General features: G+C 40.6%; 1 protein-coding gene across 5 annotated transcripts in view; it reads left to right on the top strand.

Annotated features, from left to right (window-relative positions):
- The first annotated feature begins 99 nt into the window (after window positions 1-99).
- zgc:66433 (probable serine/threonine-protein kinase kinX) overlaps window positions 100-27,105 on the top strand; it is a 42,916-nt gene continuing 15,910 nt past the window's right edge. The window contains exons 1-3 of one of the 5 annotated variants that reach the window (XM_027278965.1): window positions 124-250; window positions 18,873-18,922; window positions 22,504-22,586. In XM_027278965.1, the coding sequence (XP_027134766.1) occupies window positions 18,873-18,922; window positions 22,504-22,586 (133 nt within the window). In that variant the 5' untranslated portion in view covers window positions 124-250. Of the gene's footprint in view, window positions 251-8,777; window positions 9,421-18,872; window positions 18,923-22,503; window positions 22,587-27,105 lie in introns of those variants that run through there. The other 4 variants (XM_010747441.3, XM_010747443.3, XM_027278971.1 and 1 more) reach the window with 4 other exon arrangements.

Raw genomic sequence — 27,105 nt, 5'->3', positions numbered from 1 at the left:
ACTCGTCTTTTTTATGTGCAAGTCACAGTTTCCCTTCATTTCCCTGCACATTCCGAGCCGGCCGTGAACGCAGCACCGCAGAGCCGAGGAATTCCGAGCCGGCCGTGAACGCAGCACCGCAGAGCCGAGGACGCCCGGGCAGGAGAGAGACAAATAATCCAATCATTAGTCCACTAACATCGCTGATGTCTTGGCTTCAGTCTCTGAGGGATGACTTCACTCTGAGACCGTTTGAGCTGCAGCACGCACAGTAAGTGTTTATACAGAGAGAGCTTTGACTCTGTGTGTGTGTGTGTGTGTGTGTGTGTGTGTGTGACTGACAAACTTCAGCTTTGTTTGTGCGTGCTGATGAGTGACTGCGGCTGCGGGGGGAATTTCTGATGTCTGAGTGCTGATCGATGCATGCGGTCGATACACTGTCCCGCAATGCTTTTTGTTTTGTTTTGCTTTTGTTTGTGCGTCCTGAGCGTGTTTTCCTGTTTGCATCACGCTTTGCTGGAGACGATTGTGGCTTTGTAATTCTTCTTAAGAGTTCTTGGAGTTTTTTTTTATTTATTTAGGACATAACTCTGATATTCCAGCTGACAAATGGTTAATTTATAAAGAATATTTCCAGAAATGATCTTTTTTTCAACTTTAATTGTTGTTAATTAGACCAAACTTTGTCAGTAAACTGATGAAGTGTCCTCATAGATGTTTCTCATTACATTAGGTCAGTTTAGAGGTTAATACTTATTATGATTTATTCTGTATGTGGCTCATTAAGATGTATTTCAGGTAGGAATCTACTTGCACAGGTAGATCTTAAACCCACAGCTGTTCTTAAATGATTTCCTCCTGTTGTAGCTTGCATATGCATTCCCAACTTTCATGCACATTTAAAGTCACATTCTGCCTTTTTTTCCCCCTCTACCATCAGTCATACTGTAACACTGTGATATCACAAGCACACACACCCTCAGTGTGACAGTGTGTGTGTGTATGAGCTCAGTGTTTGGTACAGGCGGGTCAAGGACGGTCCAGATTAAACGGTTATCTTTCACTGTGTGTGGGGAAACGCCGGCGTAATCCTGAACACAGACTGAGTCAGAATAGAGTCATGTTGTCTGTCAGCGTGACGGCATGAAAGGCCCCGATTGATCCGGGCCTCTGCTGATCTGATCCTCGTGTTGTAGACGCCTGATCGCAGTGTGTGTGTGTGTGTGTGTGTCTTTGTGCTGTGACAATGACAGTAAAGCAGATCACTCTAATGCCCTGATAAATGATGATGCTGCTTGTGGCTAGTCTTTTGCAGTAAATCGAGTTAAGCGTTATCACTGGATGAGGATATATGAGCTTAAGGGCGTCAGTGCAGGTAATCTGACAGATAAATATGCCTCTGTCTTTGTGTGTGTGTGTGTGTTTGTCTTTGTGTGTGTGTGGCTTGTCAACTGTCACAGCCTCGCTGATTAGAGGGCTGATCGGGTCATCTGTCACTGGGTCGTTGAACAAACACTCTGAGGTTTTAGAGGGGCTTCCTGTTTGCTGTTTCTCTTCTGTGAGGAAATCCTATCATGATAATTCACTGATACATAATTAGACATGTAGCTTCACTGTTTGGTATCGACCGCGTGCTCTCTGTCGCTTTGTTTCTTGCATCGTGTGCAGCCTCAGTGAAAGTTCATGAGTTTCCTGTTTTATTAACACCAGTTTTACACATGAAGGTCAGTGTACTGCTATGCAGCCTGTGAAACAAGTTAGGCCTTTACCAGGCATCCTTGTTGGTTATTATGTTGTTTGTTGCATCATGGGAAATGTAGGATACAATGTTTCTCCATATTCAAGACTAAAAGTGCCTCGTAATCTCTTTTTTTCTTCTTTGTCCTTTCTGTGTCCCCCCAACTTCATAAAAAAGCTCAATACTAAATCACCGGAGTGCCCCTTTAATAACGGGATGACACGTTAAGTGTAGGTGTTTGCACATGCCAATTTGGACCTCGGTCATGTCAGCAAAAAAAAAAAAAGCAAAACGTCTCTGTCTAAATGCACGATCGCAGCAGTGCTCCGTCCGAACCGCGTCTGAGCTCTGCACTCAACCCGAACAAATACACGGTGACACATTTCTAAATGAATATTGATCAGAGCGATCGCTCAAACACTTTGTACCCTGGTGCTGTAACAATGTAGTAAAGTCAGAGTTTTGAGTTCACCAGAGTTGCCTGGAGACGCTTGAGTGTTTGAGTTTGTCCGTCGTGAGGGCTTCTACATGAAGTAAAAGGGACACAGAGCAAATATTTGTAGGACTTAAGTGCGATGTGGCCGTACCTTTTTAGTGTGAGGTGATGGTGCAGGAAGTTTGATCTTAATAATGAGTTTTGGACTCTTTCTGTCAAAAATTCAGATTTCTCTGCCATGTAGTTTCAGCTGATGATTCAGGCTGAGATGAGATGTTTTTACTTATAAATGTTTCCAAGCAATATTTTCTTTATTTCATCTGCAGTCGAAAGTACAGGATAGAAAACACTCAGCAGTAGCCTGTTTATTTACAAGACATAACGAGGAGGCCAGAGACATCACCCGGAGTGGACTTCGTTGGTCGGATTATAGCGGAGGAGGAATCTGTTTGTCTTTATTTTGTCCCTCGACTCGCCATGCGAGTACAGAAAGAAACATTTGTTGTGACATGTGGTACGGCTTTATTGTGTTTCATATTCTGCGGTTTGTTCCTGCAGTCTCTTGTCTCCGAACATGCAGGTCAAACTCAGCTCACGAAACAAATCCACCACACGTGCAGGTAAAAAAAAAAAAGGAAGCACATCTGTTTAGTCGGCAGTGTCCAAACAGGCTGACCGACCCTTCACAGCTGGATGAGTGAGATGCATCATTGGTTTTGTGACGCTCTGTAAAAGCTCTTCACTTTTAGGTTATTAGGCTGACGTCATTCAGTTAAACCCCTTTTTGAATCGACTGCTCGTGTCCCTCCTGTGGCTTTAACACAGGGTAGGTGTGTGTGTGTGTGTGTGTGTGTGTGTGTGTGTGTGTGTGTAGAGTAGAGTAGAGTAGAGTAGAGTCGAAAACAGCTGTTTTGTTTTTTTATCATCTTATAAACTTCAGCTGGGACCTGAGATGGAGAGACAGAAGAAGAAGAAACCTCAGTTTGTTGATCTTAGCTTGTTGGAGGAGTGTGTTCTGTATAAGATCTCTCTCATCCACGCGCACACACACACACATGCACACACACACCACCCAGTGCGGCGGGCTTAGGGCAGGAGTATGATTACAGGGCTATTTACATTACAACATAGAGAGAGCGAGGGAGGGAGAACGCGAGCAAGAGATTGGCAGAGAAAGAGAGAAGATGGTTTCCAGATGTGAGGTGGAATTCAGAGAGCTACAGAGCGACTCCCCTCTTCCTCTTCCTCCTCCTTCTCCTCCTTCTCCTCCTCCTCTGGATCGGCCTGTGCATGTTGTAATGGAGAGAATAGGAGACAGGGAGAAACCACAAAACAGAGGAGTGGGAAAAGGCGTTGCACTGCAGGGGTGAGTGAGAGGAACTCCAGCCAACGGAGGGAAAATAAGTGATGGAGATGAGGAAGGGGATGGAAAGAATAAGAAGAAGAATGAGGAGAGGGAAGAAAAGCAGGGCCTCATGGTCGACCACAAGTCCAGAAATCTAACTTGGGGGAAATTCAGTCTGTTTTGTGTCGGTGAGCAAAAAAAAAAAAAAAAAAATCCACAGAAAGAAAACACTTTTTCAGACTATAGAGGTTTTTATTCTGAACGTTTGTAGCTTTTTATCAGGCTGTGATCTGAGGTTGTCTTTTATATATATAGCACATCAATTATAGGTCATGCTGAGGCAAACATAAACACTGCGTGAAACAAAGGAGCCCCTCATTCATTTCAATGAGGCCCCCGTGTTGGCAGTGAGCTACGGCTAAAACACGCAGAGGTCAGGCAAAAAAAAGCTGAACCTTTTAGCCTAGATGCCCATTAAGTCACGTGATTTATAAAGAAAAAAACACTATGAATATTTACGTTCGATAGATAAGAAAGTTTTTTTAGCTCTAGATGGACTTTGAAGAGAGTTGTGTGTAGCCTACTGTGTTTTAGAAACGAGGTTGAAAAAGGCTATTTTAATATAAAAGGTAAGATTCAGAGGCAGTGCAGTGAACAGTGTACTGCATAGGAGAGTCTACGGTGGCCTTCGTGTGCCAAAAGATCATCATCATCACAGTAGCCTGAGTAGGCTATTGAGGTTTTATATTCCATTCCTAAAAGTTACACACTGAACCTTTAATGTATTTACACATTGATGTTTTAAGATGAAATGTTTCTCAGCTGACTTGTCGGAAAAGTTGAGACAGCGAGCCAGAGGCCCGGCCATGACTTCCTTTTACAAAGGAAGAATTTTAACAATCACTTTGAAAAAATAACAATACAAAAGACTTCCACGAGCATAACATCTCAGTGAGGCTCAGGAAAGTTTCCTCGGTCAAATGAAAGGTTCTGACCACATTTCCACCAGGTTTCTGTGCCCTCTGAAAACTCTTTCCTTCTCATTATTCGCTCCACAACGTAGTCAACAAACCACAAATTATGAACTCTTAGACAGCAGGTGTCACTGATTGTCGACTCTGTTCAGAGTCAGCCTGGATGAAGGGTGGATCTCTTTTAGGCTACTCACTAAGGTAACAAAAAACAATGATTCAAGTGATTTTACACTAATGAAAACAGAGTTATGCATATCATATTTAATTTCTGTCACATTAGGTAAATAAAGCCTCCTGAATCTGACACACTGGACCTTTTTTTTTTAATACGCTGAGACAACCTCCTTAACTCCAGTGATGACGGCAAGATAACCAAATGTGTGTATGAGAGTTGGTCAACACTGTAGAAACCAATCCACCTCACAAAGATAAGGCAAATGCTAATTATTATTGATAGGACAGACATTTGGTTTGTCTCCCAGTTTGAAAGACCCCCCTCCCTCCGTCTCTCTCTCTGGTTTCAGTGGGTCCATACTCGAGCTGTTTCAGGAAATACCAGCATCCACTTTTCTTTTTTTTTTTTTCTCTTCGAAGGGAAACTGACTGACATTCCTCTTGGCTCTGTAAACAGAAGGCTGCATGATTGATACTTGAATTATACACTTATATACACACACTCATGCACATTTACACATTTATTTAGTGAAGCATTGCGCCTTGCTTTTGGATCTGTTTTTTGACGTGTCAACATTTAGACATCTGATAGCGGTGTTTTGAAAAACTCCTGCCTATTTTTGGGGAACCAGGTGTTTTATATACTGAACTGGAGGTCATAAATCTCCCTCCACAGGGGTGTATTTAGATTCCTTTTCAAAACACTCGCAGCTGAGTTCATTTTCCTGCTCAAAGAGCAAAAACAACGCACCTGGATGAGCATTGGGTTTGTGACTGAGGCCGATGGGTCAAGGTGTTTCTTCCAGGAGTTGTGGAGAGAAAACAGAGCTAAAGGAAGCATGAATATCGGACTTAACAGAAGACTCCAAATTAATTATATTTCTCTGTGTCTGTGAGTAAATGAGTGTCTGATTGACTAACATGTGTCATGTTGTGTTTACAGACTGTTGCGCCTGTGGCCAAAAAAAATAAATAAAGCAGCTTTAAGATTTTGTTCTGTACAATTTCTGAGACCTGTATTGCATTGATGAACTGATTCTTATTAAGGCACTGTTGAAAAACATTTCAATGCCAGCCTCAACAAATGCTTATTTATCTAATCAAGTTATCATTTAATCTAAAAAATGGTTTAAAATAAATAAAAATAAATGCCCATCACAATATCCTACAGCCCATAACGATGTCTTCAGATGTCTTTTGGTGCTTTCTGTCAATTCCCTAATGAATTAATGTGACACTTGTTGCACCACATGGGATGTTTCTTACTTATCTATTATACTTGCACCTGTAATTTCAGTGTTTCTGTGAATGTTTGTTATCTATCTGTGTAGATGGTAAAAAAAATGTTGGTTGATTTTAGCCTCTGTCTTCTGTTGCTGTTAGTATGATCTTTAATTGCCTCTATAAAAACAAATTCTGATATTTCAGCAGTGGATTTCTCATCCAATATGAGTCATTTTCTAGAGTTCTACACCCAGAATTTTAAACTCAGTGTCACAGTTACAGTCTTTCCTGTGTTGCTCAATCAAACCTGCGTCACTGCCTTCTAAGAGAAAAAGGACCAGACTGGACGTGTTTTACTTCGTTACACATAGTACAACACAGACTGATCCTCCCTGCTGCACCGTCAAGGAACAAAAACTAGTTTCTCTCTCCGACAGGGAAAAAAACAGATCATGTAGATTTATATGACTGATTTATTTAATTTCCTGAGAATCTGACATCCATTCTGCAGCGAAGACGGAGAGATTCAGGATGGGAAATCCACAGGATCCCGGTTCCTGGAATTAATCTCAAGTAAAGCTGAGGCAACACCGAATGTATTGGTGGAAACACTGATTAACATGAACATTAAAATGGTGGAAATCCTCTCTCGACACTACTTCACCGTGAGAGGGTCCCTCCTGATGGTTTCTTGGCAATGTCATGTGGTAGTCACTTCAATAGTGAGCTGTGTGTGTGTGTGTGTGTGTCTTTTTAAAGGAATGTCTCAATCCCAGCGTGCCAAAACGGATCTTAGCGACTGTGTGTTTGTGTATTATGCTGTTGAAACGGAGCTGCTCAGCTCTGGAACTGATAGAGACTGACTCTGTCTTTGTTTACATTGACACACCAGCTCACACGCGCGCAGACACACACACACACACACACACACACACACACACACACGCACACGCTTTTATGACTTGGACAGCTCAGATCAATTTCAACATGTTTTGAAATCAGAAAAATGAATCACGTAAACAACACTCAGTCTGGGCATGTCGGGGTTGAGAAATGTATTCCACTGTCTGCACTCCTCTGTGCATGAATGGTCTGATTAATGCGATTTGGATGTGTTTGTCACTTTCTTGGGACAGTTTTCACGCTGCAGCTTCAACACTAAGATGATGCTTTGTTAGTGCGTACTAGGACTCAGGTTACAAAGCATTTTCCGAGAGGTGAATCTGCCAACTTTCACTTGAAATCTCACTAATCCTTGGACTATTGAAACATGTAAACATGTATGTGCCACATAGCTAAAATTGACTCTCTTGATTGTGTGTCTGAGAGGATCTCAGGATCAACTGTTATGTCACCTTGCAGCCACACACACACACACACACACACACAAACACAAACACACACACACACACACAAGCTCTCGGAGCCGTAGTAGCTGTAGGTAGATAAGCTCCCTACTTATAGAGATTAGTTGCAACGGGCTGTTGCGCGACTTGCTCAGACCCCCGCTGAGACAGGCGCAAAGATTAAGATGAGGCTCTGTTTTTGTCCACAGCACTCAATGGACGGTGACATGCACATACGGACATACACAATAAAACAGTCTGATATCAGAGAGATACTTCTGATATACACTGTGTCCCCTCAACATCTGTGGCTGATGGTGGTGACGCATATTGTACATACCTCCATTATGGAGGTCCCATCACAAGCATCAGTCAGCTGAGAAAATCGATGCTGTCATCACTAAGTGCTGTATATTGATTCATTTTGAAAATGCTAATCCATGATACAAAAGTAGGACAACACAGTGGACCAGAATATATTGAATGAAGCCTCCATACTTATACTGGATGTGAAATCTGGCAGTCAGAGTTTTAGTTATATGGCCTTAATTTGGCTAAAAGGTCGAGTGTGTAGCATTTTAACAGCATCTAGCCGTGCAGATTGCAACCAACTGACTACCCCTCACCTCACCCTCCCTTACCAAACATGAGGAAGAAGAAACTATGGAGGACACTTGCATGAAACTAAAAAGGCGCTATCTCGAGCCAGTGTTTGGTTTGTGTAGAGTAGAAACACAGTTCAACATGGCGAACTCTGTGGACTCCCTCTGTGGATTAAAAGGTTAGAAGGTTATAAAAATACAAGGATTATTATTTTCAGATGATTATACACTCGTGAAAACAAACTGCTGAACATTATATACACTTTCTGCCAATGGATCTTCATAAATCTGACACATTGGCTCTGTTCAATGTTTAGAAACGGTCAACATGTTCTCAAGATAGTCATTAGTTTTGTCAGGTTTGTTTTGCTCTGTCCACCAACTCCTCTGGCTTTAGCAGCAAAATGTTTCACTATGTTCTCCAGCTAATTGCCGACTTACTAAGTTGAACATGTAGATCACATTGGATTCATCACAGATTTGTTTTTGTTTTTTATTAAAAACAGCTGATGAAAGGAGAGTGATTAAAAACCGTAACATTAAAGTTGCGGGCCACAAAATCAAAACAATGAGCTGAAAGATGCTAAAACACATTTAAACCATTTAAAATCAAATAATTATAGTAACTGATGTGAGTGTTAACATCAAACTTTAAGTTACTGGACACATTCAGTCTTTTCTGATTACTGTTCTGCTTCTTTTTTTCTTTTTTTTCTCACTAACTGATGACGAGCTGGTCCACCTAAAAGCCAAAGTTACACAACTTCAACTGAGAAATGAAATCTCGCCGTTGGTGAAAAATAAATATTTTTGTCCAAAACTAAACAGTAGAGTGAGAAAAAAGAGGGTAAGGTCACGGGGGGCAGTCTCTGGTTCACACTTGCCTCCTCCCTCCCTCACTCCCTCCCTCACTCCTCCTCCCTCCTCCAGCCCTTCCCCTTCTGTATTACCAGCCGTGGTGACCGGGAGGAGAGGAGTGAGGCATGCAGCAGTCATTTAGTCAATTGTTTTCCCTCTAGCTCACTACCGTATTGTACCAACCAAAGGATTGTTATCACTATACTCCGTCTGTGAGACGTGCAAAGCCTTTTTTCGCTGTTTTTGAAGACACTCAAAATCCTGATTCATTTGAAAAGGAGATTCCTGTTTTTTTCAAACCTTCTTATAATTCGTGGGTGATATTCTGATCCTGTCCTAATCCCACTTTGGCTGCTGTTGTATGTGAGTACTGGCGTGGTTAAGATTGGCTTGCTTTTGTGCCTCTGCTGCCAATTTTTTTTTTTTTTTTTTGGAAAAGGGACCTCTGTATGAAAATTGACTTTTAGTGGAGCTCAAAAGGGGGAGGAACCTCGAAAGATGGTTTGACTTGGAAGAGAGACCGACCTTCTCTTGTGGAGTGGCATCTTCTCTGTTGCAAAGAAGAGAGAAGTCTTCAGTTTTGAGTAAGAAAAAGGGAGTCTCCCCAAGGTGTTTTTATATTCCTTCCTTGGACAAACCAGGAAAAGACATCATTCATTTTGCAAAGAGAGAGCAAGTTTAAGTTTTTGCTTCACTTCAGTTTTAAAAGATGGCTGGGATGTATGGATGCTTCAAGGGCAGGAAGTAAGTTTCTTTTTAATTGCATCTAAATGATTACGATTAACTTATATCGGGATACTCAGTTCTGTTGCACCAACTGACAATAACTTACTTAAAATGTTTTTGTGTCTTACAAAATCACCTGAAGATTGCAAAATCGTGTTTTGGCTTCTCACCTGGCAACGTAACATGACTCACCTACGTTGCTTAATCAAACTGTCCATCATCATGAACATTATCGTAAGATCTCTGTGTCACCGGATCAGGGTGTTATTTGGCTCTTTTTAAAGGGATGTGTCATTTTCATCCCAATAGAGGTCATGCACTACTGTTTCTTAACAGCACAACATGTGTTAAGGGTCATACACTCTGCTACTGGAAGTACTTATTTCACAACTGACCACATCTTGCACTAAAAAGCAAATCATGTTGACCACAACACAAATGCTGACAGAGATTACAACTCTCTTCGTAGAGTGCGCTGATTTCAGTTTGCATGTTGGGGGTTTTCCCGGAGTCCACTGTCTTTTGTTTCAGCCGTCTAATCGAACTTTTGTTTCTCTTTTGTTTATTGAGACAATTGGTGGCTTGTAGTTGGCTCCAAGTGTCAGCTGTATGACTCAGAGCTGAGTTAAGCTTATTGATTCATTTTACGCTGGGAGTGAATGATTAGTCATAAATTGCCAGAACTGATAGTGGTTTTGTTTTTATTCAGGAGAATCAGACGTATGATGTCTTGTGAATTCTCTCTGCCGCAGGATCAAGGCGTGTTGGACTCCTGATGGCTTAATACTTGATAGCTGTGGATATATTAGACTTGTTTTCCTCATTTAAATGTCCCTGCATGTGTTCTGTTCATTCCTCTGTGATTTTAATGCTTTGAATTGGCTATATATAGGACTCTGGGCTTGGCAGTGTGTTTGGACCACAGAGGGTTAGGATAATGAGTGGCTTTAGCTTTTTGACTTCAGTAAAGTATCTTTTTTTGTACCGGAGCTGTGGAGATGTGGTGTTGTTGGGTGCACTGATACCCCCTTCTACTTTCTTTGTGTTTGGCCTTTCAGTCTCATGACATGACAACAATACAAGCTTTTATGGCCCACTCAGCACAGTTGACTTAGACAAACATTTTGTTTGTGTGTGTGACACAGAGAAAGAAAGTGAATTAGGAGATGGGATGAGCTGCAAGACAGCTACACACAGATCCAACTAAAGAACCACAATTGTGTTCGCCCAATGCTGAAACCGACTAACACAGACACACTCAAGACTGATGGTTCTTTTAAAAGGATCTAATGGAGTTGTATGTCCAATACTGGAAGTGGGATACATCTGGCATTTAAGTGGTTTAAGTCCTAAGAGCAACTGACAATCGAAAATGATTTAATCGTTTCAACGTTGCGTGTCGCAACTTGTGAACCAGAGCCATCAGAAAATGTCTAATGTTGAAGAATACAATCATAAATCATCATAAATCTCACGGGGCATGAACTTCTACACTGCGCCCTATAAAACTTTCAAGCATGTTGAAATTGTACTCTTGTTAAACCCCTCTGCAGCTTAGCTACTGTAACTTCTACTTAAACAGGGTACAGCAGGCCTGTCGAGCTTTGGATTCCACAACAAGCTTTATCAGGGCGCACAAGAACTCTAGAAAGAGTCATACACCGTGTGCAAAGAGGCTGGTGTCTTTCATTTAGCTTTTGCAAACCAGAAACATGAGCAAAAATGTGAGGAATTGATTAAAGGCAGTGTTTATCTTCTCTAATAGCTGCAAATGTGAGCATCGCTGATTACTATCTTACATGCTCACTGTAGCAATGCTAATGAACTTCAATTGTTATGTATGTATGTACAAATGCATATGGCGTGGCCTCACTCTTGAAGCTTTCTTGTTGTTTCATTACAAGTGAGAGTTTTCTGGTAACTCCCAGAGTTCCCATCAATTGGTTACTGGTTAGCTGCAGCTAGTAAAAGTCAACAAAACCGATGGTTGCCAGCTAAAAAAGTGATGCCTTTGCTTTTGTCTACCTTTGTGTTAAATCAAGAACCCATCCAAGAAGTGTTTTGAGTGTAAATCTGCCCCTGTTATCATTGTGAAGTCCATCTGTGCAGGAGAAGCAGATTTTACCCTCAGTATTTTACTCTTGATTTAGTGTTTTGCAAAAAGTCAGACAGGTTTAGATTCAGCCCACCAAGTGTGTGTGTGTGTGTGTGTGTTCTCACTTTCTCACCGTCTTTCCCAATGGTTCCCGGTCCAACAGTCATTATGTAACCACAGTAGGTTTAGTTTGTTCAGCAGGAACGGTGATGCAGCTGTAAATGAATGTAGACTGTGCAGAGTGACTGATGAGAGTGTTTGGTCAGTTTCTGTCTCGAGTCCATGTAAGGCTCGTTGCTAAGAGCACAGCCCCGTTTCAAACAGGAGGAGGGGGAGAAGAAGATGGAGGAGAGGCAAAGGAAGGACAGCTGGAAGACAAGAGAAACCCCAAACCCAAAAGAATGGTTTCTAAAACCGCAACCAAACCTCAACCGTCAAAAGATTGTTGGACAATAATGGTATTTTCAACAATGATTTAATATCTGAGATGAGATAAAGATGACTGAGGAGCTTTGGTTTAACACTCATCCGGAGTTCAGTCAGGTCCTGTCCAATTCAGAAATAAAGAGTGAGACCACACAAAGTTTTGCTGATGGACGAAGGCTATTACCAATCAGTGGTTTTAAACAGCGGATTTGAGGGATGATGAGATAAACTTTTCATCACAACGAATTATTTGCAATCTTTAGTAAAATTCTCAGAAACTACTTGTGCAACCACCGTTTTAGCTGTAAAACCACGGTAGTAGCCAGTTACTCACCATGTTCATTTACAGTACTAGTCCAAATTAATTTAGTCAGAAGTGCTGGACTAAGAAACTATAAGCTCTCTTTTCTTTACAGGCACTCTTTGGGTTTCATTTCAGTCACATTATATCTCTGTTGTTGCCTGCGACACACTCTTTGTTTTGTTTACCAGTTTCCGCTTTATAATTTCAGGTTTAGATGATCCACACACACGATGCACTTACATCCAACCACATTTTATATCTGTGATTTCTACAGAGGGAGTCCTGTTTCTCACATCTTGTTTCTAAATTCCAGTTAGGCTTCTTTTTTTTTTTTAACCACTCAAATATAAAATAATGGTGTTACTATTTTGAATTAGTTTTCCTACATCTGATTACCAAGGCAGCGTTTCTTGCTACTGATTCAAACAATCGCAGATGTGCTTCATCATTCTGTGTGTTAAAGGTGGTTGTAGTTCACTGGCACGTTATGATTCTCGACAGGATTAAATCATGGCCGCTTGAATGCTTGAAATGCAGTCATGGGAAATTCAAGGTTCGTGGATCAGGGCGAAACAGTTGGATGCTTTACCAATAGATGGGGTTTCCCAAAACAAACCAGCATGTGTGTGCAGTAGGGGGTAGAAAACATGTCACCGCAATGTTTCCACATGTTAAGAAAACTTCCCACACTTATGATGGAAACCTGTCTGTTGGCAGTTTGTGTTGATATTTCAGGATAAGACTACAGCAAGTTTATTGTGTCTTGCATGTTAGGGATGCATCGATTTATCAGCAGATATTTGACGTGTTGACTGACATCAACCAATTGAGAAATAAGATCAAAAACACGTGTGGATCAGTGAAATTGTTATCTCAAATATCCGTATTGGTCCAGAGTTTACCAATCGTTGCAATCCTTAGTGAACATATCTTCTGTTTTGATCTTTGTATAATAGCCGTGCTATACGCAGTATAATCCATCCTGATCTGTGCGGTTATTAAAAATAACACACTTGGGAGGTCTTAGTAGTCTATGACTTTTGGACACTGATCTTGTAATTGCAATGTCGCCAGTTTCTAGTCAAGCTGGTGACCTTTTGCATGTCTCTCTCAGCTGTCTACTCTACACTTTACAATACAGGTCAGAGAAATCTAGAAAATACTAAAAGAAGCATCTTTGTTAATTAAGCGCATACAGTAGCTGAAAGAAACTCAAGTAATGCTTGAGCAATGTTACTAAGTCTCATTTCAAGGTATGGGAAAGACAAAGTTACAGTGACATTCTTCAGAGTTCAGACTGAAATTTAATGAATAATTTCCTTCGTAGTTACCGTCCCCTGCTGACCATGCAGCCGCTGAATAGTTGAATGGGTCAAGAGGAAATACCACAGTTCTAAAGGCCATGTTCCCAGTTAGGTATGTGTGGCTGGACAAGAAAGAGAGAGGAACAGACAAAGAAAGAGAAAGAAGAGGATGGTGAGATAATGAGTCAGGATGTAAAAAGAATGAAAGAGACAAAGAGGAGGAGGGGGTAAACCAATGTTTTGTGAAGCTGTGTTATCTGGCCACATTCTTTATATATTTCTCATATCCTTTTATGGCCTCGTGTCTGAAATTGAGCTTCTTCAAGTAATGGATTAGACAATAACAAAGCTCACGTTAAAGCTTTTTAACATCTGGGGATAGAGTAATGGAAGCCTGAAAGATGTTTATCCTGGAAGGAGGCTGCCCTTTTTACATGCTGTTCCCCATTAATGTCTTACTAGATCGCATGCAGAGAGACATGTGACAAGATGGGAGCAGGAAATAGCTAGGCTGGACCTTGTACACGGATCAATAGTCCACCACAGAAGGGACCACATCCTGGAAAGACTCTCTTCCGTCTATCTATTAATGACGAAGTCTTAATCATTTGATGAAAAAGGAGTCATTTGATATTTGGTATCAGTGATAAGACTGATTAGTTAACTTAGCATAAAGAATGAGACACTGTTCTGGCTGGGAAATAGTCCCAGCACATAACTCTCCATGACTCCAAAGATCTGATATTTTGATTTTTGTACAGATTAAATAATTGTCTGGCCACCTATTAGCACTTTTAGTACCTGATCAGCTTAGGATGACTTCTCAGATACAACATGTTTGCTTCTCATCACTAAATTTTACAATAGAAATACTTTGCCCTCAGTCCTCAAATGAATCTCAGTGTGGCAACTGGGAGACTGAAATAAAGACTTGGGGATCAAGTTGAATAATTTTATTCATTGCAAAGAAGGTCAGCAGTCATAAAAAGCTGCATGGCAGTCTGCAGAGTGAAAAGACTAGAGGTTACACATGAGCAGAGTATCTCTCAGAAAACCATGATGGGTGGAGAAGCTGGTTTAAACAGCTTTAGGTGTTATCATGGTGCAAGGTCACCCTGTCCCTCTAAGAATAGGAAAGCAACTACAAGAAGGAATAACAGAAAAATTAGTTTTAAGAGAGAAAAACATCCTACATAACAAGTCAATGTAAGAAATAAGTATCTTAATACATTTCTTGTACAAGAGACGAGACAGGACAGCTTTTGTCCATCTCTGATTTGATAATTATATAATTGTGCTTCATTTAAAGCAAAGCAGCTGACTGATGACGGAGGTCCGACTTGAACTTTACTATACAACTTTGTTAAAGTGGATGCCATCAGGATGCTAATCATAGTCGTAGCACAGCTGAGGAAACGTGAAGAGACTGGATGTGCGATTCAAAATGTTTTGACCCTGGAGTGTCATAAATTTCGTTGTTGTTCTTTGTTACATTAATCGACGCCATCTATCTCAGATTGTACTGTAGCAAACTGTAGCAAACTTTATATGACTTGAAGAATGTCTTTCATAATAACACATAAACGTATAAAATGTATCTGGAAATGTGTAAATGTACATACTTTATACTGTGTAGTTGAAGTTGACATGCATGCTGCTCATGTCTATCTGTATCTGTACTCAGCACCAGCAGCTCGTCATTCCAGCTGACTGGAAAAATCCTTGTCCTCCCTCGCAATCCTTTCTTGACTCCTTTCTGCATCTCGCTCTTTCTCTCTGTGGAAATTGAAGGCTTGCGGCTCGTCATAGATCCGCTAACATCATATTACTGTGGCCAATTCATCTGCACTCCGTCCGCTCAGCCTCTCATCTCCTCTCTTTGTGCTCAGGGTCAAGTTACGGATTTGTTTTTGCGTCTCAAACATGGGGAATAGATTCTCGAGTTCCCTGACCAAAGCACCTAGAAATAGGTCTTTGACTGGTCTTTGTAGGCTTCCCACATAGTGATTTATTCCAGAGGCAAGGATCACCGTCAATAAGAGACTGAACATTGGAGTTCACTCCATCATACAAAGGGGAACTCCTCAAACATCCTGATATTTTCACATATTTGTGTGTGTTATATTTTTAAGATATTAGATCTTGCAAAGCATTCAAATCCCTCTGACAGGATGTGAACGAGCAGCCCTACACGTACGCTAGAAAACAGGATTTCATTCATGAACGGCGTTGGCTTAAAAGATCTCACATGACTTAGGTTTAGCTTTGATTTTACTGTTTGCAGCCACACAGCTATCGGGTTTGTTCTGTTGGAAATCGCTACTGAAATTCAATCATGTTGACTAAGAGAGAAAGCTTGTCAAGATTTCTTGAATGAGTCACGCCAACGTCCGTGCTTATGGTGTTTTACTCAGCGACGTCAAAATCTCCTCCGTTAAAAGCTGGCACACACGGTACATTTGTGCTTTTCTAAGCTCTCAGCCTCTCTCTGCTGTTGATTCATTGTAAATCTCTTACTCTGTTGAACCTAATTGCTGTAGTAATGTAATCAGGTCCAAATTAGCCCAGTTTAATGCTGGTAGTACAGAAGGATTAGGACTGGAGTGGTGTGGATTTGTGTTGTTAAAGCTCAAAGTCCAATATGGGACCTACTATAGAAGCCTTACTAGATTAGATTATCCGTTTTAGATATACAAGAAGATCCATGTGATGTCCTCAACAGATCATCTCTGAACCATGACGTGAGTTATTAACTATATTAAAAGTGTGTTCATGGACCATTGATGTTGGTATGATCTTCAGGGTTGTTGCGGTTGCAGACATCACGTCAAACATCTGCATGTTGGTGCCGACCAGAGCCAATTAGTCAACACCATTAGCCGGTGGTGCAATGGGTCTGGTAACACTGGTTCCATTGAGGGATTAAGGCTGAACTAGATTGGATTTGCTTTACGTCAGAAGGACGAGGACCCCGTGGACAAAGTCAAGTTACAGTCGTCTTAGGACAAAAGGGCTCAGTGTTCATGTCAGGCATAATATCTGAATTTCTCTTTAACATGTAATGATAATATTTTCTCTCCAGTTGATCAGCAGTGTTTGTGCATGAGGGTTGTTCTCACTGTGTGGACCTGGACTCTGTTCAGTCCACTCATGGATTTGTTCTGTCTCTACATCAGCTGGACAAGACTTTGGTTTTAGCAGATGGCATGTCAGTGAGGTGTGTGTGTGTGTGTGTTTGTGTGTGTGAGGCTCATTTTAACACAGATTTTAAGGTCATGGACAAATATGGACATGTTTATCTTCACTGTGTGCGTCTCTGTGTGTACTAACTGTGTGTGGGTGTTAATGAGGTTCTTTCATCTGTCTAATAAAGGCAGACCCCGACTGGTATGAATACCTCTACAGTACGTCCTAATCCAGTGTTATGTAATGAGGCTGATACATGGACACACACACTCACTCTCTCATGCACAGACACACACTTGGTAGCTTCCAAATAAAGCTACCTGAGCCTGAGAGTTTATACAGTGCATGCGATACAATGCTAACAAAGGATTTGCATCTTATGCACGGCAGCCACATCATGTAAAAGTAATTAAGGCCTCAGTTTTATTAAATAACAAGTTCAGATGTAGCTTGTGCTTGTATATGAGAATATATACAGTAGGGAGGGAGCTCCAGCTTGTTAAATGTTCTGCTGTGTCTGTGAAATATAGTTTCTTTTACAGATTTATAAGGTTTCCACTCCCTTGCTAACATGTTTAACTGTAAGATGATGTTTTACGGCGTGATTTAGTTCATAATTTATAGCTATAAAATGTAATACCAAGTGCTAGGCTAAGCATTTTTCAGACCGGAGTTACGTCACACAGTTGGCTTCAGGTGTCTGTTAAAGTGCTGGCTTATCGTCATTCAGACAGAGGTGACACAGAGTTAAAGATCATCGCCGTGAGTTAAAAATATCACGATGATGTCGAGGAAGAAGAGCAGCGACGGATTTTAAAATCTTATTTTTGCAGTTGAAGTCCTGATTAATGGCCGCTGTGATGGATGTGACGGGGCAAGAGTGGTTTGATGTGTGAAGAACCTCCTCAACAATTTAAAATCGAGTCCTTCTCGTTGTTTCAAAGTTTATTAAACTCATTTTCTTGAGAAGAAGAGGCTCTTTCTGTGCATGTTTTATCTCATCCGATGACATTCAATTCAGACTTGTGTCGTGTTGAAATGTTAGCAGGCCTGACCTGATGAGATTGCATTCGTGAAGGTCTGAAAGGGGCTGATTACATGTATAAAGAGAACAGAATATTAATAGAAACACCTCTCAGTCAGCATTATTGGGTCCACATAATTATTTTATTTGTGGTGTGAACTGTAGACTGCAAACTCAGTTCTCGCTGCTGAAATATGAGCGACCTGGCAAAGCACAATAATAAACAGCTTTCTGCATAAATCCTGTTTTTGTTGACCTAAACTTTGAATAAAGACAGGATTTATTACAGAGCTATTGTATTGGATTAAATTAGATTGGGCAGGTGTTCATGTCAATATAAGCTGGATCAGAGCTGCGCAGCAATTAGTTGCAGTGTCCAATAATGGTGGATTGCCTGCGGGCGTATAAGCTACGTTTGTAATCAGCCATCATATTAAAACTTGATGAAGTTTACATGAACAACAGAGCGAGAGAGAGAGAGGGAGAGAGAGAGAGAGGCTTCCCGGCTCTGAAAGTGCTCACCATTGCAAATTAGTGCTTTAATAATTTTGGATGATTAAATCGCTCGTCTGATTGCAAAGTCTGAAACCATGCGGCAGCTTTCAGAGCCGGTTAATGAAGCCTGCTGTGACGTTACTGTTTTTACACACTATTATTCATAAATCAGTGTGTACCCAAAAGTGCCGTCATTGCTCCAGTATCTACGCTGTATTTTAATATGCGAGCAAGAATATAATTTCACTTCAGGCTTCTTACCATCTTTGGTTGAAAACCTCACTGCTGCTTTACAGGAAGGCCTCAGTGTTTACTGTACGCTTGTTTTCTCTCTACTCTATGTCTGACTAATATTCGTCTGTTTATCTAACTGACTCTTCTCCCCTTTCATGACGCTCTTTCCCACAACCCCTCTCTTTGACCCCTGCCTTCCCTCTGACTTGTATTTGTCCCGTCTCCTGTTTTCTCACTGTCTCCCTTCGCTATTGCGCTTACTCTTTATTTTATGGGTCCCCCCCCCAGCCCTTCTCATCCTCTCAACTATAATTCTCTTCCCCCTGTTTTGTTGTTGCTCTCTTCCTTTTTTTTTTTCAAATCTCTCTTTCTGTTTTTCCTTCTCCTCCATACTTGTCGTAGATGAAGCGGAGGATGGCACCATGGGGAGCTGGCTTTGGAAGTGGGTGCAGGTCAGTCATTTTGCCCCCTGACCGAGTGGTTTGAAAAAAATGTGTATCTGAACTTTGAAACCCTGTTGTAATTTCCATCAAACAACAAGCGACGCCATCGAAGGATCAAAAAGCCAGTTGTCTTTGCTTAAAAACCCAAAAAGTCAGAAAGATCGTGAGGCCTGAAAATCAAGATCATGATCAAGCGAGCTTTCGTCCTTCTGCTTCACAGGAGTTTTCTTTACAATCATATTGCTCTGGGCTTGTATACACGCTGAATTCAATAGCTCTCTATAACAGTCTTGTGTGGGTGTAACTGGGTGTTAAGACTGGTTTCCCCTCTCTCCCTGTTTCCTGAGGTCATATCATAGACAACACATTATTGTCTGAGTGTATCTGTATCTGTTTCCCAGAGTTGTTATTAGGGCTCTCGAGTCTGTTTTGTGTGGTGAACTCGTCGGCTGCACTGTCTTCCTGTGGCATCACACGGGAAATGGATCAGTCCAGCACTATCAGCTCATAACCGCGATATCGACAACAACATCTGGCAATGTGATGAGAATATCAAACTAATATAAATACAGCCGTTGAGGGTGTGTTAAAGACGTGATACGATGTAGTGTTTCAGTTCAGTTTGGTTGTTTCTCTCTGCTGAAGATGATGAGACCTATAAAGGTGGCAAACGATGATGATTCCCATGACTTTAACAAGGGTTAAGATGATACTAGCTAATGGTTATGTAATACTGACGAAAGCCCCTCAGCACGTCAACAAACCCTCTGGAATTTTCCATCTGTTTCTATAATACAAACTCCCTGTAAACACAGTTGACAAGAAGCTCTCCAGCCGCTTCTTTAATGGAGAGAAAAGAGGCTCTTCACACCATCTGCAAATGTGGAAAACATGGCTGTGTTATAAACTTTCTAAAGAGGAATGACAGTAATTTCATATTAAAACATGTTTGTTTTTTAAATGCACTCAATGACTCCTTACTATCTTTTCCTGTCTCTATCGCATGGTCTTCATCAGCAGGTGGAGATAATGGAGGCGGTGTGTGTTGACATGAGAGCTTCTCATCCATGTTAGGCCTAAAGTTAGGCCTGAGCAAAACTATTTTATCTGTTTGACTTGATCCATAGGTCATCAGTTATGTGAGGCATAACATTATATCAATGTTCTGCTTTGTTACTTAGTAGTTTTTCATGTCTGATATAATTATTCTTTGCATTATTGAAGGACAATCTATCATAAGTAGTAATGTGTTGGCTCATTTATGGACAGTTACTCAGTTACTGTTATTTGATTGATGCTTCAGAGAACTAATGAGGTTCTGGACGTCTTAGTCTTTGTTTATAAGTGTGAGAAAACAAAGTGCAATAATATATAACATGAATTATTGGAAGTATTGGATGCAAAGCTTGTTTTCTTTTAAACAAGTCTTACTTTATTACATTTATTTTTCTTTATTACGCACAAAAACATTAGAAAAACATTAGAAAAATAATCCCTGCAGCTCTTGTCAACATGCTGACATAGCTAATTTAGCAATAAACACAAAGTACAGCTGAAGCTGATGGGAATGTTCTTAGTTTTGTGGGTGTTGAACAGCTCGAGAAACAGTCAGAGCATTGTGAAGTTCATCCCCAGGAGACCTTGAATGACTGACACATCCAATAGTTGTTGAGATATTTCCAAAGTAGTGGGCATATCGATGGACGAACATGAGTAACATGAGTAAGAAATGAAATCCTGTTAGTCAGGCCAGTGGAAAATCAGGCAGACAAGTTTCGCTGTTCTTCTAACCTGTTTCCACTCAGTGTGGTGTTACACATCTGTGCTGCCTTATCATCGCAGATGTTTTAGAGGCTGGATGGTTTGAAGCTCATCGTCATCTGTTCTAAATGAAAAGTTCCTGAGATACTTTTATGAAGTTTGGCTCCAAGAAAACATTTCCAACTCTCTCCTCCCAAATCTAATCCTCATGACGTCCATAGATTCTGTGAAAATGACTGGTGACATAGCCAAAATTTACTGAAAATCATCAACAACGATCAATAACGGCTCGACTTCCTGCCAAACCACACAAGAACTGTTGTACAGAAAGTGCATACATAATTAGATTTGAGAGTCATATAAAACCTGGTTAAGTAATGGTCCCACTGTATAAGAGAGCAGCTAACTGGTTGAAGCTGAACTCCCACATGGCCTCCACCTTCCCATCTGCTGGTTAAAGCTCGTTAACAGTCCTGTGAGATGAAATAAAGCGTGTGATTAAAGACAAAAAAAGAAAATCTGCAATGACAGTTTGACCACTGCTACTGTTGTCTCACACGGTGAAGTTAAAGACTTCCATCCTGCTGCACACTGCGAACAATAACAAGGTATAATGTGATTTCATGTCTGTTTGAGTTTGTGTTAAGAGGTTGCTGGGCATCTGCGGGTGCAGAAATGGATGGCAGAGCAGAGCAGAACACTGGAAACATAGCTGAGATGCCTCTGTTAAGACTGTTTGGACTGTAGTGAAGGATTGGACTGGAGATCGGAGTTAGTCTCAACAATTTAGGGCACACTACACACTTTTAAGGAATGAAGAAATAGATCAAGGTGAATGCCTTTTAAGAGTTTGAAATACATTTTTAAGGCTGTGGTTTGTTCCAGACGATTATGTAATCCTTCAAATTGTACTTGTTCTGTCTAGTCCTTTGTGATTTCAGATTGTGCCACGTGCCCATGCCAAGCCGCTTTTATTCAAAGTCACGACACTGCAAAATGGGACTTTAATCACACTCTGATCAGGCGAGCCTGATCACATTGCAAGTGGTCATGCTGGCAATAGAAGCATATTAAGATGAACACAGCCACAAAATTACGGAGCCCACGAGGTGTCGTGGAGAAACATAAAACAAATTTGTGCTTTTGATTTATTAATAACAAGTCTCTGGTATGAGACAGACACTATCGGGCTCTGTCTCTTGCTCTCACACACGGGACAACATGTGAACATCAGGCTTTTTTCCACATTCCAGCTCCGAGACAAAAGCAACAATTCGTGTGGCTTTAAAGAGTGAAAACACGCACAGACCTCTCCTAAATCACTTCATACCTTTTCTTCTGCGTTGGGTTCAGGCTTTTTTATTTTGTTCTAGAATTACTCACTATGTTCATCATCTATTTTGAATGTATTAATCATCATACCGGCCATCACAGAGCAGCAAAAACAATCTGTCCAAGCTTTAAGAACAGTGGCACAACAGCTGTAACTTCATTAGTTAATTGTAATTACTAATTATGTTGTCACTTTAAAAAGATCGGCCATCACACAGCAGACAAATAATCTGTAGCACAAAAGTCAAAAGTTTATCGTCGTCGCAGCCGTCCTCTGGATTTTTGTTTTTACCAAAACTGTCGGGTTGTGGAGTTAATTCATTAAGTTTATTTAATTTTCTCAGATTCCTGAAGAAAAATGGTTCAATGCATTATTGTCAGAGAAGCATGAGTATTATCTATCCTCTCCAAATCAGTCACATTATCATTAAACTTCTGCACAAATGTTGTTTTGATGATCAGTTCTGCTCATCAGTGTCTCTCTCTCTGTCTCACAGCAGTGACAGCGCTGCCATGGCATCAGGACCTCCAGATGTGACGGTAAACCAGGAGCCTGCTGAGGCCGTGGAGGAGTGCTCAGGTAACAGTTTGATTAAATGTTTAAACGTTTAGTGTGGAAAACATGTGAGAATGGCCTTTTGTGGCTCTTGTATACGTCTGTTCATATAATTCTCAATTTCCTGGATCACCTTTACACTCCACATGTTTTTATTCATATATACACAAAGCCACTGATCAGTGTGACCACATCCATGTAAAGTTTATGCATGCTGTGAAAGTGAGACATTCACACAAGCATTTCGATGGAATGAATGACGAATACATGAATGTCGTCTGCATACAAATAGAAATCTAACAAGTGTAGAAATGTCAAAATTTCAAGTTATTTCTTTCTTTGGGCTTTTATTTTGACAGCTTCAGGTGAGCAGCAAGAATTGACATATAATGTTAAACTTAAAACCCCAGAAATCCTTTATATTGAAAAGACAGATAGGACTATCCACAAAGTACACTCACACTAAAACAAAAAACTGTTGATTTAGGGTTAAAAATATGGCAGCTATGATACGGTATGACCTTTTCTAATATTACGGTAAAAGGATATTAGTGCAGTTGATTTTACGCTTGACGTTTTATTCCATATTTTAAAATGTCTGTAGATTCTACAGTCAAAAACTGCCAAACCATGAAAGTAAAAGACTGTAAAATATGCTTAATAAATATTACGGTGTTTTACTGTGTAATTAACAGTCTCTGGAATAAAATACTACTCGATTCTGTATAAATTCCTTTTAAAATGGCTTATAAATAATGTGTATACAGGAATACATAGGCATATTTAACTGTCATGGTTTGACAGTTTTCACCAAAAAATCTGTATCTTTATCCTCACAGCTAGTTTGATGTTTTACACTAAAGAATATGGAAGTATATCAAGTGTATTTATTTATTTATTTTAATGTTTTGACCAGGACTGCATTGGTATCACTTAAAAGGATCGCCCTTAATATATATCATGAACTCTGCATGTGTTATGTTAAGTAAAAGTTTCTCAGGAGCTGCTGTACATGGGACAAAAATAACAAACTTATATTAGTGTCCACATCAGGTGGGTAACAGCATATATGGAAGTTTTTCTTATCAGCAATGAGATTTTGCACGCAGACACACAGCAGGGAAGATCAGGCCGGCTTTAACAATCTAGATCTCCCCGCTGCTGCTGTTGGCAGGAAATGAAGGAACAGAGAAAGCTATCATCATCTTTCCTTTATACACACACACACACACACACACACACACACACACACACACAACACAGATGCACACTGTCTATACAGATGGATGGCACATATGCTGCTGATATAAAAGCACCAATGAGGAAGAGCTTTGGATGGTCAGAGAACACGAGCACAGTCCAACAAAGTGGAAACGGTGTTTCATGCCTTTAGACTAGCTCCTGTTTTAGTTCTTATGTGCACTTTGTTGCATGAATCCATTAGTACTAACTTTAGTGAGTCACTTCTATTTAACGTCGGGCGTGACTCCGCAGATCATGGAGTCTGCCAGTCATGTCCATCTCAATCTGTTGGTGTTAACCCAGTGACGGTGCCAGACAGGCAGCTTATCTGCGACTGGCGCCCGGCAGAATGTGCTGTGTTTGAATTGGATCTCCAGTTGGAAAGGTTTGAAGTCTTTAAATAGAAACGATACAAGTTTATTTTTATCCTTTTTAAAGCACCTGGAAACTTGTTTTCAGATCTGATGTACTTTCTATGCAGCGTAGTAAGTGAAAAGCAGAGTGAAAGTTTAGAACAATACATGTCTGTATCAGGATTATGTATTAAAGTCACACAATGTACTAAAACCAGTTACCAAGAAGAAGAAATTATGTGAATTTACTACAACCGGACCCATTTAGTGGCAGACTGCAACCAACTGAATACCCTGTTACCTCACCCTCTACTCCCCTGACACCCTGACAATATAAGTAAACAGCCCTACGACTGTCACTAGATTCTGAATCAAATATTCCTAAATATTCTTGGTGCACACAAGCAGCAACCTCTGTGACTGTCAAGCCAATGCGGAAAATACCAAAAACTGCAGTTCCTCAAACGTCCACTTGAGGCTGGCTCCAGAAGTGAGTCAGTCTCCATAAGTCCCCATGTTCAAATGTCCAACTTCACAGCAGAAATAAACATGTTTACAGCCTGGTACAAAAAACAGTTTTGGTTTCTATAGATTATTTCCCCATTCATGGCAACTGTACTGAGGGTGAAAGTTTATGTTCAGATTATATTAAGGCTCAGGGTCTTTAATGGGACCCTATTATATCTTACTAACATCATTGTCTTATTGAATTAAATACATGATTGCCGTGACTATTCATTATAAATGTACACTTACTGACTATACCTGAGAGCTAAAATAGTGACATCAACATGTTTCATTCTTGCTGACCGGACAGTGATCATGTCCTGACCCAAAAACAATGTGAATTGTTTTTAGGTTTCCTCTCCTCCTCTTTCTCACTCTCTCCACGACATTGTTTCCCTGTTAAAGGTCACGTCTTCTCTCTGTGTAGGCTGAGGTCAGTTCCCATAATATTGACCTTAGACTGCTTTAAAATTCCCATGCCTCTGTTTTAAATGTGTTTGTGCGTGTAGTCGTATGTTTGTATATTTGGAAATAACTATATCTTAGAACTACAATGACCATAAAGCTCCACTGACCTTCCATTGAAGCATTGGCCTTTCTCAGCTCTCTGAGTACAGACCTTTAACTTAATGGTGCATTGTGCCTAAAATAGCATAATAAATGGCACTGTCGGCCGGTGTTTCCCCCTGATTTTTCATCTTGGCAGCACGCAAAGGCCTCTGAAGCATCATCAAAAGTAGGTTGGAAGCCCCTCAAGTAAATGAAGCAGAATTTGCAGCCAATAGAAACTGGATAAAAAAATAAAAAAGACATTTTCTCTCTAACAGTGTGTCAGGTGCTAAATTTGGGTTTCCAAACAATCCATAAAATCAAAAAATCTGTAACCTAAAAATGAATTGCTCAGTCATTTTGAGCGTCTTGGCAGTTTTAGATTCCAGACATTTTTCAGCTGTGATTTAGCAGCAACCAGAAAGTGTATTTTTAAAGAAAGGGAGCAATGCTCAAGGATTCCCCGCAGGGTGAAGGACAAAAATGACACAGCTGGTATAAAAATAATGTGTCTTTTTTTATTTTAGTCTCTTCTAAAGCACTTTTATAGCTCACGGATGTGAATTCTCAAAATAGTTGGATCACAGATTTTCTTTTGTTTTTCTCCCGGCTCCTTCTTTCTTCACAGATCTTCCTGTTTCCTTGTGTTTTGTGTTGCGACACTGTCAACTGAGGATGCTCTACATTTCGTTGCATGACAATGTGAATGTGTCAGCATGCGTTTAATGTTTTTGTGACTTTTGTCTCTATTGAAATGTTTATTTCTACTCAGGTTACAATTGTGCTATACATCCATACTTTTGACTGTCCTGATGTACAGATAGAGGATCAGACATCTTTAAAGGTCCCATGAAACAGAAAGTAAAGCGTTATTTGCTTTTTTTTCCCCAAATGTTTCATGTAAAAACAAACCTCCAAAACTCAGCGTTGGGGCAGTCTGGCGGGTGGTTTACTTGTCGGGTTTGACTCCTGCCGTCCCAGGGTCAGTTTGGTTAGCTCCATGGCTCACTGAGCTAATGAGAGTTCGCACTTTGCTACATAGCAATCTTTCATCGAGAAAGTTTATAAATCGTTGGTCTGTAGTGTAACATTACTGCCTGTTGGTTTCAGAGGCTGTGCTTGACCTGACTCAGTCAGCAGCAGTTAATTAGTGGTTAGTTACTTTAGCAAGTGGTTAGGCCAAAGCTATCTGTCCATCCAACAGAGAGTTGAAGTTTAGCAGCCGGAGCAAATATATTCTATATAAAATATGACCCAGTTTCACCAAAATCACTGAATAATAGTTTTTAAAGTTGTGCTTTTGTACAGTAATCAGTGACCATCAGCACCCCTTAGACTCACTCATAGACTCCGGCAGTGTTATAAGTGAGACAGCATTTCTGCAGGGTTGCATGGAACTAGAGCGGATCCCAGCTGATGTTAGGCACAAGGCTATAATATATTTTCCCCAAAATACCCATGTTGAAATGTCCAAAGACCCAAAGCCCAGCTGTCAGATATGTTTTTTGTCCAATAGAACACCTGCTAAACTAATGACATTCCCATCAACATGCTGATGATGTTAGCATTTAGTTCAAACCACCATAAGTACAGCCTGACAGAGCCTCCAGCATTACACCACAGGGAGCTGTGTCTCATCAGGCACCAGCCAGACGTTAAATATACAGAGGAAGTGCAGTTTGAGTAGCAGATACACGAGTTTGAAGGCTTATCAATTGCCAAAACACAGCACAGGGGTTTGGAAAACGGTAAAAAAAAAATACTGCATTCTTGGTGCAAAGCAGTCTAATAAAGCTACGGCCATAGTCTTGTTATTAAAACACCAGGATAAGAAATAGAAAAGTACATTTTGGGTCTGCTGAATGGGAGGGACAGGGAGAAAGGACCTGTGA

The sequence above is a fragment of the Larimichthys crocea genome, chromosome I, assembly GCF_000972845.2.
Source record: "Larimichthys crocea isolate SSNF chromosome I, L_crocea_2.0, whole genome shotgun sequence".
Taxonomy (NCBI): Eukaryota; Metazoa; Chordata; class Actinopteri; family Sciaenidae; genus Larimichthys; species Larimichthys crocea.
Note: the sequence above shows the minus strand (reverse complement) of the source record. Positions and strands in the feature narration are given on the sequence as shown.